Source organism: Rhipicephalus microplus, chromosome 10 (assembly GCF_043290135.1).
Source record: "Rhipicephalus microplus isolate Deutch F79 chromosome 10, USDA_Rmic, whole genome shotgun sequence".
Lineage (NCBI taxonomy): Eukaryota > Metazoa > Arthropoda > Arachnida > Ixodida > Ixodidae > Rhipicephalus > Rhipicephalus microplus.
The window spans coordinates 59370131-59383925 of record NC_134709.1 but is presented as its reverse complement, the minus strand read 5'-3'; the positions used below and the strand labels follow the sequence as shown (position 1 = coordinate 59383925).

Sequence of the window (13795 nt, the reverse complement as noted above, 5' to 3'; positions counted from 1 at the left end):
ATGTTTCAACTTTTCTTTACGTCTCTAAGACACCTAAAAATTGTGATTTCAGGTTTGTCTTGTGATATTTGACTTCTTTTCATGATTTACTCTTTTTCATGAGTTACAAAGAACAAGTATGGATTTCAAACCAAGTTCTTTGTATGAAGGAGTGGTGTGATAGGTATGACAGAAAAGATTGTAATTGAATAAAACCATATACTGAAATTATTACACATACTTTTTTTGTGCTGAAGTTGTAATTAGCATAATTAAGTACTTGATTACAAATATTCACTGAACTTTGTTTTATTTGGAGAGAAGTTTATTGCATCAGAAAAATGGATCACACCATGACGGCCTATGCCTTCTTTCTAAATAACAAAGTTATGGGCAGAAGACTGGTGGCACGGGAATTTCTAGCAGTATAATTAATGACACGAAACAGGCATATAAAAATTCGTGCCCCTGATTCACACATGCTCTTTCGCCGCTCTAGCCGTGAAACGCATCATCTTACAGCCATCGTGGAAACTCTAATTTACAGCAATTCATTAGCCTCGGAACATTCATAGACGTTCGTGGCGATATCAAGCACGGCTCCAAGCACGTCAGATCGCATCACAAAAGCTTACTGACAGCACTCCATATGACCGTGGGGTGCGCGGCCGCGTGGACAGTGCAGCCGGCGCGTAATGCACTTGCCGGCGGCGTTCGATGACGATGCGTGAAATGTGTAACTACGAAGACAAAAAATCGGCACGCACTGCACTTGGCATCGCATTTTCGAATGACGACGCGCGAAACTGCTAGCCGCTGTTCCGAGCGATCCTTGGCAGTGAAGGGGGGGGGGGGGGGTGACGAGCTTGACTGTGTTGTCTGCTGCCGATGCGTAAAATGCCCGTACAATATTCAGAGGAGCTAGCGAGTGATGTGGTACATTCCTTGCGAAGAAGCACGTCACCAAGAGTGCGCTTATGCGTCGTTCCTGCCCGCAGTCTCGCTGTCAGCAGAGTTAGGCCTAAAGCCGACTCCGATGCCGCGCCGCACTCGTAGACCGCCGCACGCCCGCTCGTAGTAATCTGATCGTGCATCCGGTGCGGCCACTCGTAGTAATCAGATCGTGCCGCCGCTTACAGCTTCATTGCTTGCGAAGAAGCACGTCGCCACGAATGCGCTAGCGCGTCGTTCCTGCCCGCAGTCGGCGGAGCTAGGGCTAAAGACGACTCCAATGACGCGCGGCGCTCGTAGACCGCGCTGACGCTCGTAGTAACCTGATCGCGTATCCGCTTACTGCTCGTAGTTATATCTTAAGCGTAGTTATATCTTAAGTGATTATCAAGCCGTGAACACGTCACGAAGTGGCGATTTTCGAGAGCCATGTCCTCGCGACGCACAAGCAGCAGACGACAATCTCCCGGAGCGAGCATTGGGCCAATGGCGAGGCGAGCTGAGGCAACATGGCGGCCACGGCCAATCAAGGGCCTCAAAACGACCTTCAAACATTTGCTTTTTGCTCGCTTGTTGTTAAAGGGAGGAGCCAGCTTAGGCGGGAAAGTTAAACACTGAGAAATGCTCTTTCCGATGAGCCCAAGAAGCCGGCTCCCGGCCCAAGTATCGTGAAGCTATAATTTTTTGAAAAACGCCGTTTTCTCGCCATTTCCATAAAAATTTTTGCTACCTAGGTGGGTGAAACAAATTTTCTGAAGCACTTCTGCGCGGTTTTCAGTGTAGATATTTTGGAACCAGAGAGAAAAAGGGTTCCAGAAACGGAAAACCTGAGTTTCAAAAAATCGATTTTTTTGCCATTTTTCACGATCCCAAAGCCGCGTCCCCCCTTAAAAAAGCTAATAAAGTTGTCAGTGGACAAACTGCGCATTGATGACGAGACCTACATGTATGATCACGCAACGGATTCCGTTGTACTTCACAAAACATAGCAAAGAAAGCATGCGCACGCAACGGGACCTAAGTGTTCAGATTACTATAACAAGTCACCATTCATGCAGTTATGTTTTACTAACGTACGCAGCCTTATACCCAAACGCGATCAGCTTTGCTCGTTCTTAGAAGATAGTAACCCTGACATTTTAGCAATAACAGAGACTTGGCTTCATTCTGATATACCCGATCAAGAGCTTCTCCCCGATAACAGCGCCTACAAGATATTTAGGCATGACCGCGATAAAAAAAGAGGCGGTGGCGTTCTACTAGCTATTAAGGGGGGGCGCGGCAAGTAAAGTGCCGATTTTGGTCAAAATATGCGATTTTCTGATTTATTTTTTTTCGTAATCTTCAGACCTTCAACTTCCTTGTTCTAAAATATTACAGCGAAACGTGCGCTACAAATCCCGCAAATAGTGTTTTTGCCGAGGCTAGTCGCCGAAAAGTGCGAAAAAAAAGCCCCTGAAACGGTGTTGTTCACGCCGCACAAACGCGCCAAGTTGTTGACCGTGGGCCGCCATTTTGGTAGCTTTGGAAAGAGGAGAAAGCCGGCTTCCCGATGGTCGCGGTCTCGTATTTCGCCGAGTGAAAATAAAAGCGCGAGGAGCAAGTAAAAAAACGAAAACGAAGAACGGCAATTGGCTGCGCGGGTCACGTGGTAGCAGGCGCGACCTCTTACTGGTCAAAGCTGCGCCGCGCACCTTGGCAACCTTGGAAGCGCGAGCGCATCTGCGGCCGCCGAGTCGAGAATCATCCGGCGTGCGCTTCGTTTTTTGCCAGTTGGCTGTTTTTGTGATAGTTCGCGTGCTTTTTTTACCAAGCTTTGTTTACATCGGTGGTCTCTTCTGAGTGCTTGCTCATACTGCGGTGCTATGTTGTCGCAAAAAAAGTTCCGGAGCGTCCACAAGTACGGCAAGCGTCGGAAAGCTTGGAACAAAGGGCAGACGACTGCGGCTGCCGTCCCAGTCGCAGTTCCGGACGGAGCATGCTCTTCAAGCGTCACGGAGCCTCTACTCAGACCCTTCGCTGATTGTTGTGAGGCCGAGAGTGTGGAAGGTGCCACATCGTCGTATGTCAGACCGCCGGATGCCGTCGACCGTGATGGACGCTCTCGCGAACCCGATTGCGGTGGCACCGCGTCGGCAGCCGTTGCAACTCCGGGCGTGCGCGCGTCGAACATTCTATCGCGAGTTTCGGGCCAGATTCCGAGCAGTGAAGAAATCGCGCAGCGGGCGCAGACAAGGCGGGATGTTTTGGATGCCGTAGCATCGAAGTCCGCTTCAAAGCGGAAGCTCGAGCTTCTGAACGAAGGCTGCGACGAAAATGACGGCGGTAAGGACTCCACATTCTTCATTGTAAATAAGAAGATGCTGAACGGTCTGCTTTCGTCAGTAAAGTGCAACAAGTGCGACGAAGGGTCGATACGCCTCGAGACTACGCACTGCCTTGGACTCGCGGCGAGGATGGAACTTTTTTGTGACAATTGTGGCATAGTGAACAGTGCGTGGTCGTCCCCGAGGTGCTCCGGGCAACAAAAAACGAACCCTTGAGGTAAACGTGCGTGCTTTGAGGGCTGTGCAGTCAGTTGGCAGAAAACAATCTGCCATAAATGACATTTTTTCTGCGATGGACATTTCGCATCGAGCATTGCACCACAAGTCCTACCAGAGACTGCAAAGGAAGTACAGCCACCCTGCCACCACATCAGCTGCCACCCGCATTGAAGCAGAAAGTGCACAGAAGGTGCATGACATTTACAAGGACCTAGGAGGAGTGCCAGGCAACATTGACGTCATTTACGACGGCACGTGGATGACGAGGGGGCACAGAAGTCATATTGGCGTGGGCTGTGTAATCGAGCTGTACACAGGCTTGGTCTTGGACCACTGTGTCCTGTCCAACTACTGCCAAGGCTGTGCTGTTGGCCCCAAGCCTGGTGACGACAACTATGAGGAGTGGCTTGAGAAACACAAGCCACAGTGCCAAAAGAACACCGATGCTAATGCAGGCCAAATGGAAGTAGAAGCAGCGAGGATCATGTTTGAAAGATCGTTTACCAAGTACAAGCTTCGATACATCAATGTGCTCTGCGACGGTGACAGCCGTACGTACCTTGCCCTCACGCAAGACAAGGTGTATGGCTACATGTTGATTAAGAAACAGGAGTGTGTGAACCATGTGAAAAAAAGAATGGGCACTTCCTTGCGCAACCTTCTTGATGAGCACAAATCCAAAGGCCGAGGACTGAGCATGGGTGGCAAAGGCCGGCTGACGCAGGGCCTTATAAAGAAGTTGACGAATTATTATGGCTGGGCCATTAAGAGCCACCCCAACGATGTTCCTGGCATGGAGAGGGCCATCATGGCCACTTATTACCATGTAACATCCACAGACCAGGATCCACACCACGACCTGTGCCCAAGTGGGACTGACTCCTGGTGCCCGCACAATCAGGCATTGGCCAAGGGAGAGCCGCTGCCGCCTCACAAACATAAACTGCCCCCTCACGTGCGAGTGGCACTGCTGCCAATCTACAAGCGCCTCTCGAACAAAGAACTCCTTGAAAGGTGTGCGCAGGGAAAAACCCAGAACGCTGTGGAGAGTATGAACAGCCTCATTTGGTCACTCCAGTCCAAGAGCCAGTTCGCCTCCCTTCGAAGTGTGGAAAGTGCAGTTGCAGATGCAGTCTGCCGTTTCAATGGTGGCTGCAAGAGTGCGCTGCAAGAGATCACTGCTCAACTGGGCTTCAATCCAGGAGACTGCTCTTTGCGGCGAGCAGCCGAAAAGGATGCCAAAAGGGTAAAGAGGGCTCAAAAGGCGCATTGTTCCACGACAAAGAAGCGCAAAACTGGGTTGCGCTCTACAGAGGCCAAGGCCACAGCATCTCAGGATTACTGCCCAGGAGGATTCTGAGTGTTTTAGGCATATTGTGAACTTCCAAACAAGAGTGAACTTTCAAAGTCAGTTTTCTCAACTCTTGATTTTCGCCTATGTGCCTTCGCTAGAACAATAGTCATTTTCTAACAAAGACTGATAGAGTCGTTCCGTTTTTTGCACTAGGCTCAGGAGGCCTTTAGCAGTGCAATAAAGCTTTATCTCTCTTCTTACTCATCATTTAAAATTTTTAGAACACATTTTATAATTACTGCGATGTGTGCGCAAAACAACATCTATGTTTTGGAAATTTTATTTATGGTTACAAGAACTAGAAAAATCAACTAATAGCTTCTTTGCACAAGTTGATGCTTTGGGAACATAATAATATGAAAAAATAATTTCATTTAGCAATAATTATCTCCTTAAGTGTGAAGAGCATTAATTAGTATAATTATGCTTGTAACTCAAAAAGTACAAGAGGTATTTGAAAACGGTTTTCATATTTGGAATCCTCACAATCATCCACATACACACACCAAATTTCATCACAAACAGTACATTAATAAAAAAATTAGTTTTACTTGCCACGTCCCCCCTTAAAAAAACACTGTCATCCTTTTGCGTCAATATAGACTCCACTATTGAAATTGTATGGACTGCATGTATCACATCAGCAACAAAAATATTGATAGGTGTCTGCTATCGCCCTCCCGACTCTGATAACTCGTTTGTAGAAGAGCTGCGCAAAAGCGTTGATTTCGCGATTCGGCAATGCTCTCCTGATAATATATACTTACTCGGCGACTTTAATTTTCCCCAGATTGATTGGTCTCTCCTAACTTCTACCTGCCACAAAGCAATGGAATTTGTAAGCCTAACCCTAGATTATAACCTGTTTCAAGTTGTCAAGGAACCGACTTGTGGTACAAACATTTTAGACTTAATTTTAACTAATGCTCATGAGACTGTTAGTTCTATTCTGCACGTAGATGGTTTCAGTGACCATAAGCTACTTCAAATAACACTTAGCCTCCCAACCCACGTTTTACATAGCACTGTTAAAAAAATTCGGGACTATAACAGAGGTAATTACGAAGGTATAAATGATGAATTGAAAGCTTTTTACGATCAGGTTTTTCTTCCATCTTTCCCGTACCGATCAGTCAACGAAAACTGGATTCTCTTCAAAAACAAAATCATTACTTTGGTTGATAAATATATTCCTCTAATTTCTATCTCTAACGACTATAAAAATCCCTGGTTTAACAAAACGCTTAAGTCTCATAGATCAAGGAAGAAGCGGCTCTACAAAACTGCAAAACGCACTTCGAGCCCTTCAGATTGGGAAAAGTACAAGGGTTCTTTGAAAGAGTACTGCTCTCTTGTAAGCAAAGCAAAATCTAAATATTTTACACACGATTTACCTTCCATGTTAAATACTAATCCGAAATATGCCACTATCAGATGTAGACAGCGCTTCAGTGTTGAACTCATTTTTTTTCATCTGTGTTCACGTGTGAAGATCATTCCAGAGTGCCAGAAGTTCCAGAGTTTGATTATACATTCATGGAACCTATTGCCGTCAGCACTGAAGGGATTGCGAATCTTATTGGAAAACTTAGATTATCAACTTCTTCAGGCATTGACAACATTAATTCTAAGGTGCTCAAAAACACTTCATTATGCTCAAGTAAAATCCTGTACCACATCTTCACGCAATCTTTATCAACAGGACAACTGCCGGCTGATTGGAAAATAGGTAAAGTAGTTCTCTTATTTAAAAGTGGCAATAGATACTCACCAGAAAATTATCGCCCCATATCACTAACATGCATTTGCTGCAAGATGCTTGAGCATATCATTTCTTCGCACATTTATTGTCATTTGGAAACCAATAACTTCTTTTTTGAGAATCGGCATGGATTTAGGCGAGGTTTTTCTTGCGACACCCAATGACTGGAATTTACCACTGATCTTCACTTCAATATGGATAATAATTTACAAACTGACTGCATTTTCCTAGATTTTTCTAAAGCATTCGACCGTGTACCTCATTCCCATCTGATTTAAAAATTAACAGAACTTCGTTTAGATTCGCTAACCTTATCGTGGATCCGTAACTTTTTGTCTTTTCAAAAGCAGTTCACTCTGGTTAATACCTCTTCCTCTCCAATTTCCGATGTCACCTCCGGAGTGCCTCAGGGTAGCGTCTTGGGGCCACTACTTTTTCTAATCTACATTAATGATCTTCCAACTAATATTTCTTCGTCAATACGGCTTTTTGCTGACGATTGCATTCTATACCGTTCTATAACTAGTACCGATGACCACCTTGCTCTCCAAAAAGACCTTAATCTCATTAACAACTGGTGTGGTGCATGGCAAATGACTTTAAATTTATCAAAATGTAATGTAATATCCTTTAGTCAAAAAAATTAACTGTTGAATTTGATTACTCCATAAATAATTCCAACGTGTCACGGTCGTCTCCGTATAAGTACCTCGGCGTTCATTTCACTTCGAATCTTACTTGGGCGGCACATGTAACCTACATATCTGCAAACGCATCAAGAACACTGGGATACTTACGTCGAAACCTACGAAACGCGCCAAATAACGTCCGCAAACAAGCTTACTTAACCTTTGTTCGCCCACCGCTGGAATTTGCATCACTCACATGGTCCCCCTTCCAAGCCTATCTCATTAACCAGCTAGAAGCTGGGCAAAACAGGGCGGCACGGTTTATTTCACGTATTTACAGTCGCCCGTCGAGCGTCACACAAATAAAGCATGACTTTTCATTACAGCATCTAGACATACGGCGCACAGTTGCCCTCCTGTCTTTGCTTCATAAATATATTCACGAGTCCAGACCACCACCCTTCCCACTAACGGCACCATTGCGCCTGTCTAAACGACTTCACAATCAGCGAAGCATCACACGCATCTTTGGAAAAACAAAATCATTCAATTAATCGGCTTTGCCTCGCGCCATAGCACTCTGGAATGACCTACCCGACGTCATTGTCAATTTAACTAATCATGAAAATTTTCGCGAGCAATTAATGATACATCTATCTCAATAGCATTGTATAACCTCCTTGATTTCTGTTTTTGTTCTTTGTGCTTTTTTGCGGCTGGGAAATTCTTGTTGTTGCTTGAAGCCCCTCTTTGTCATTTGTGCAACCACTGTTATTAGTTCCAGTGTTATTACTTGCTTTGTATTTTTATTAGTTATTAGTTGCTCTGTAGTTGCTTTGCTTTGTAGTTGCTTTGTATTGTGACAGAAGTATCACCCACTAGCATTCTTTCCTATGTACCCCCCTTACTCTATGCTCCGTAATAGAGCCTGTAAGGTATTTTTAAATAAATAAATAAATAAATACACTCATGTCATTCGCTGCGTGTTCTGGACGCTGCAATAGTTTTTATCTGCTCCTTTGCGTTGCCCCTGTGCTCTATTGGATGCTCTTCTGAAAGAGGTGGAATCTTTTCTGCGCTTTGTCAAAAAGAATGAAAAAAAGTTGTAGTGGGTAGTCGCCCAATTTTTGCTGTGGTGGAGCACTTCGTCAGGAGATGCAGATTGGTACCGGGAAGTTTCTGTGTGTTACTGTTAAGTGTCCAGCCTCGGGAGACGCTCATTACCGAGATTCGGCTGTTATTTGGAAAAAGTGGTTGACGGGAGGTTTGCAGTTTTGCACTTGTTGTGCTGCCGGTAGTTTTCAATATGCATGTTACCAAAAGCTGTGCTTTTGCGTAGAGCTTCTATACTGATGTTCGTATCTTGTGATGTGGACATGTAGATTTACACTAGTTCGATATGTGTCGGTGCAACTTTGCTTATAATTGACTCTACGGTGAAGGATAGCATGAGAAACGGTTGAGGAAGCAACTAGAGCACCGCACAATATGGGCTCTATGCTGGCATAGTTTTAGGACCCACTGCACGTGTGCACATTGCCTGTGCCACAGTTCCAAGAGAGTGCACTCCGCATGTGCCACTCGTCCCACTGTTCGTGCTTTACTTCTGAGCTGCCTGCGACACGACCCATGGTTAGTCTGCTGCTGCAGCGGGGAAATGAGCCACCCGTGCTATGGCTCAGCGCCACTGCCGTTGTGCACCAGGTGGCATTTTAATCAATGGTGCTATTTTTTTCCTTCCCTTTTTCTTTTGCAGGAGCGGCACCAACCTCGAGTCCCGCGTGTCCAAGGCATCACTGTTCTCACTCTTCAAGGACACCTGCGAGCTGCTTGGTCGTGATGACCTGCTGTGCAAGACGTACGGCGAGACCAAGGACTCGGCGCTTAGCTACCAGGGCGCCAAGAAGGTGCTCTTCGAGCGCTTCCTCAAGCTCGACCGCGGTCGTTGGGTGCGCAAGCCACCCGAGGAGGAGATGTTTCACTAGGATGTTCCTCGTTTGTTGGCATTTTCTTTTTTTTTGTTGATTCTCGCGCAAAATTACCCTCACTAGTTTTTTCTTCTACCCCTTCCCTGCTGACTACATGTCGGTTCACGTTGTATTGTTGCCATTATTTGTCGCAATTTTTTTTCCCTCAGTTCACGATTTTTATCTCTACTCATTGCCGCCACAGGCGCTCATCGTCGCATGGCCATATTACTTCCGTCATCACTCGCACCATTCCTCCACGTTCATTTTACACTTTGCGACGTGTTCAGAAACACACACTCTTTGCCGGCATGTATGCTCGCTTTCTACCCTCTCCGTTTCCCTCCAAGCAAATTCACTAATCTACGTGTAATTCCTCGAACTTGCCCACAATTCTAGCATTCGTTGAAGGCATTCTGCTACCCCTGCCTTGCTTGCACCGCATTTCATCCTGCTGGTTTCTCCCACAGCTTTGCTATTTGTTTCCTTTGTTTGGTTTTGGTCCGGAAGCACTCGAACCTCGAACTGTCTCAGGTAGGAGGTCACATGCCAACGTTTGTGGAGGGAACATCCAAAGAGCCAGAACTTTCTCCTGTCGGTCTTTACACTGGCATACCGCAAGAGTGCTCATCTTCTACCCGCTGCCATACTTTTTGGCCCTTTTACGCTGGCACCTTGGGAGACCCGATTTATCTGGATGAACGATTCCAACGAGAGACACCTGTGCGAATTCTGGGGAATTGAGCGGTCATCAGTGTGGTGCGAGCGGAGAATTGTCTTATTGACTTCACCTAATATTTTCGTCGGTATGCTTAGCACGTGCATGTGTCTGTTTTTCATAGAGGACGAAGAAATTTTAGAAATGCGCAGTGTAAGGAAGTTCATTTTTGCACTTTTCATTGCACTAAAAAAATATATACAGTAGACTCGCGATGATTTAAACTCTGATAATTCATACTTTCTGTTAATTGAAACAAAATTCAGTTTTTTGGTGGACCATCTATTTTTTCAATGTATTTAAAACCTCTTAATTCAAACTCCATCAGTAGCCTAATTCATACTTTTTTGTAGGTCCACCAGAAAATATCAGCTGCTTTCCCGCTACTATTTAAAATTTTGTGTGCTTACATAATCGTAACAGTCTAAAAATGAAAAACACTGGAGGCCTTCAAGAAAAAAGGCTTGCAAGTAAACAAATGTTTTAAATGAAGCACACGCATGGTAAACTGTAATGCTTCTCAACTGGTATAGAAAGCTTTGTGCTGAAGGCACATACCTGTAGCAATGAAGCAGTTGGCAATAAAAGATTTCTCTAAAAGGTCTGACCAGCAGTAAATGGCCAATAAACTTGTGGACTCTACACCTCTGCTATCTGTTCACTGCGTGCAGTTAGGGCTTGAAAACACTTTAAAAATATTTAAATGTGATAAAATCAACGTCTAATCATAATGCATGTTGTTACCTCACCCAGAATTCATCTATCTGAGAAGTTCTGATGATTAAAAATTCTTCATAATTCAAACAAAATTCAGAGGTGCCTTCGAGTTTAAATTAACGAGAGTCTACTGTATTTGTTGCATGCCCTCTACAAATTGTTCTTATGTGAAATCATAGCGCTAGGGTTGTTCAACTGCCCCCTCTTTTTTGTTTGTTTGGTTTTTTCATAGATGTTGCGTAAGTGATGCAGATGGATATCGTGAGCTCCTCTTTTTATATCATGGGCTTGTTTTGGTAATGTTTACGGTAGCCGTAGGGGGCACTTTGTTTGCTGTTGTGTTTTACTACAACACATGCCTCCATAAACTAAAGTGAGTTGTCCGCAGTCACGCGGAAGTTCACCGGCCACTCTCAGTAAAAGAAACAGTGTCGTCGTGCTGCTTTTCTCCACTATTGGATGACACAGCTATCTCGTTTGCGTTTGAAAAAACGCACTTTTTTTATGCAGCCATGCATATGTTACCTCCTGCTGATATTGATTACTATCCAATCTCGATAAACTTATCAATGTAATTTATTATCTGCCTCTTTTACACCACTCACTGTGTGGACCCGGTACGTTAAAGCCCGTGGTCGACATAGCCAAGATAGTGTTTCTTCGAGGTCAAAAGTACAAAGACGAATGAGATGGGCCATGCGTAAGCACGACAGGCCCCGAACGGTTTTTGCCTGGTGCACTCTACAAGCCCGGCATGCCTCGCATGTTTTTGTTGTCGGAACGGGCTAAGCTGTAGATATCGTAGCTCAGTTCGCAACCTAAGTCTCATTCGTGGGGCGAAGCTGGGAAGCTTTCGCACTTTGTCAAAGTGTTAATGAGGGCTCATTGTACTTCAAGATATAGCCCTGGAAGCTTCTTTCTCTTTTCCAGTGAGGAGTTACTTGTTGAAAGGCGCCGCATGCATCACTCATGCAGGAGCTGCAGTGCATTATGGGATGCAGATTATTATTATTATTATTATTTTGTTGTGTTTGTTGCCACAATCTTGGGCCCCATTTAGTTTTTTTTTTCTGTTCCCTCAAAGTCCAATATTTTTCTCGTACTGTCGCATGCGTCGTGTTGGTGATACTATGCTGGCTTCTTTTCAGCTGCATTGTGCTGTTCACGAAAGAGGAACGACATTTCTGACCATGACCGTGTGTTTTCCAGTGGGGCGAAGTGAGTGATGTTTGTTGCTTGTCTGCTTTCGCTTCCTCGATCTTCCTTTAAAAATTTCACCCAGTTCGTCTTCTGTGCACCTCTCGTACGGCCGACAACAGAGTGTTGTTCCGCTCGAACACAATGTGAACACGTCCTTTCCCTTTCTGCAGGTGTCACGAATGGCACGCTCTGTAAAAGAGCTCCTGTCATTGCCTAAGGCGATAACTGGTTTCGTCTGTTCATTATCATTTGCCCACCTTTTTTTTCCCCACATGCTGACGTGGCATGCCGAATGAAGTTGTCTGTAATTGCAATTTCTTTTTCATCATCTCTTCAAGTCATATGTATATATTTGCTTTTTTCTTTAATTGCAGCGCAGCTATTTCACATTATGTATGGTCATTATGCTGTCACAGTCATTACGTTCTGTTGCCATGTCTATTCATTCGTAAAGTCGTCTTGCAAGCTGTTCAGCATAGGTGTCACCCCTATGGCGTCTTGTGTGTGTGTGTGTTTTTTTTTTTTTTCATATATGTCACTCTCACATTGCATTCTTTTCTTTATTATTATTATTGTTGTAGTCTCATCTATGCCATTTTAGTTTTTGCAAGAGTCGAGCAAAGACACCCAATTGTGCGGGGTGCATTTCGAAGGCAACGTGTTGAGCCCCGCATTTTTTAATGCCTGCTGGTTCACGAGACCCGCATGTATTGTCACGTTGTACATAGGCGCGGTGATGTCGAGCATCGCCTTCCTGTTTTTAGTTGACGCATCTCCCGCACCGTCGGAACAGGCGTTTGACCCTCATTGTACGTGTCTGGCGCTATTTCGTTGGACCTGTGCAGACACCTCCCACACTCATCCGTGGCATTGTTGGCATGATCCATCTTTTTTTATTATTATTATTCTGGTTTTGATTCCCGCATTGACTTTCTCTTTTTTTTTTTTCCAGAGCGTTGTTTTTATGTACTGTTGCTTTCGATTTTTGCTCTGAGCTCACTGTTCAAGAAATGTGCGCTGGCAAGAATTTTTGCAGCATTCATTGTCTTTCTTTGCCTTTCCCCTCATCAACTGCTGCAGGCATGATAGCTGGTCTTATGACTAAATGCAGCACCTTTATTACGCAGCGATGCTTTCATTTTCACTGAACTCAGCGCCCAGTCTGATTCAGTGTGGTCTGCTCTTGTTTGCTGTATTGAAAGAGTGTGATTGTCTGAAGTGCTGTGACAGTCTACATTTTTTTAGGCTGGACAGTGTGTTCACCGACGCTGAATGCGCATTTTGTGTTGTAGCCTCTGTGTTTCACTCTGTACGTACACCTTTTTTGCTTTTTCTCCCGCGCCGATACCCTTCGGACGCACTTCTACAAAATAAGCATAAGTCAAAACAGGATGTGCCAAAAAACAAACAAAAAAGACGAGCAGAGAGATAGATGTGCAGAAGTGTCCCTTCTCAAGGGAGAGAGCAGTCTCACCATGCGATCCTTTCAGAGCAAGGATTTTGGCGCGACGCTATGAAAATGAGAGTGAATTGAGGCGACCACCGCGGTCGCAGTCTGCGTGGTTGCGATCACCGAATGCACCGTGACAGGGGCGCAGTAGAGGACAGAGAGAGGTGCGTGGTCTGGTCGGCCGAGAAGGCAAGCATCATTTTGTCGGAGTCCTGGTACGTGGCTCCCGACAAGATGGTGCCACCAATTCCCGTCTGCTTGTGGAAGGCCTGGCGCGCTGCCGCCGTCGTGTTGCCGCATGTGCAGCGGGGAACAGCACAGGGCACACACCACGACAGGCGTGCGCTACGATGGCTGCCGCCACTGGCCACGACCTCACTTCCTTCGCCGTATCCGGCGACGTGCAGGGTCGCTGTGAGCAGAAGTCGCCGACGACTGCCGCCCGGCCAGTTTCGTCGGCGTCCAACGAGGTACGAGCAATCGTACAAGCATGCACGTCGGGTGGGGGACTTTGTGCCCCAT

The 13795-nt window shown here is 45.5% G+C and overlaps 1 protein-coding gene across 1 annotated transcript in view; it reads left to right on the top strand.

Annotated features, from left to right (window-relative positions):
* The window catches only part of LOC119180667 (uncharacterized), a 59089-nt gene extending 49528 nt beyond the window's left edge, over positions 1-9561 (top strand). The window contains exon 11 of the mRNA XM_037431786.2: positions 8978-9561. Coding sequence (XP_037287683.1) covers positions 8978-9206 — 229 coding nt within the window. The 3' untranslated portion in view covers positions 9207-9561. The remainder of the gene's footprint in view (positions 1-8977) is intronic.
* The last annotated feature ends 4234 nt before the right edge of the window (positions 9562-13795 follow it).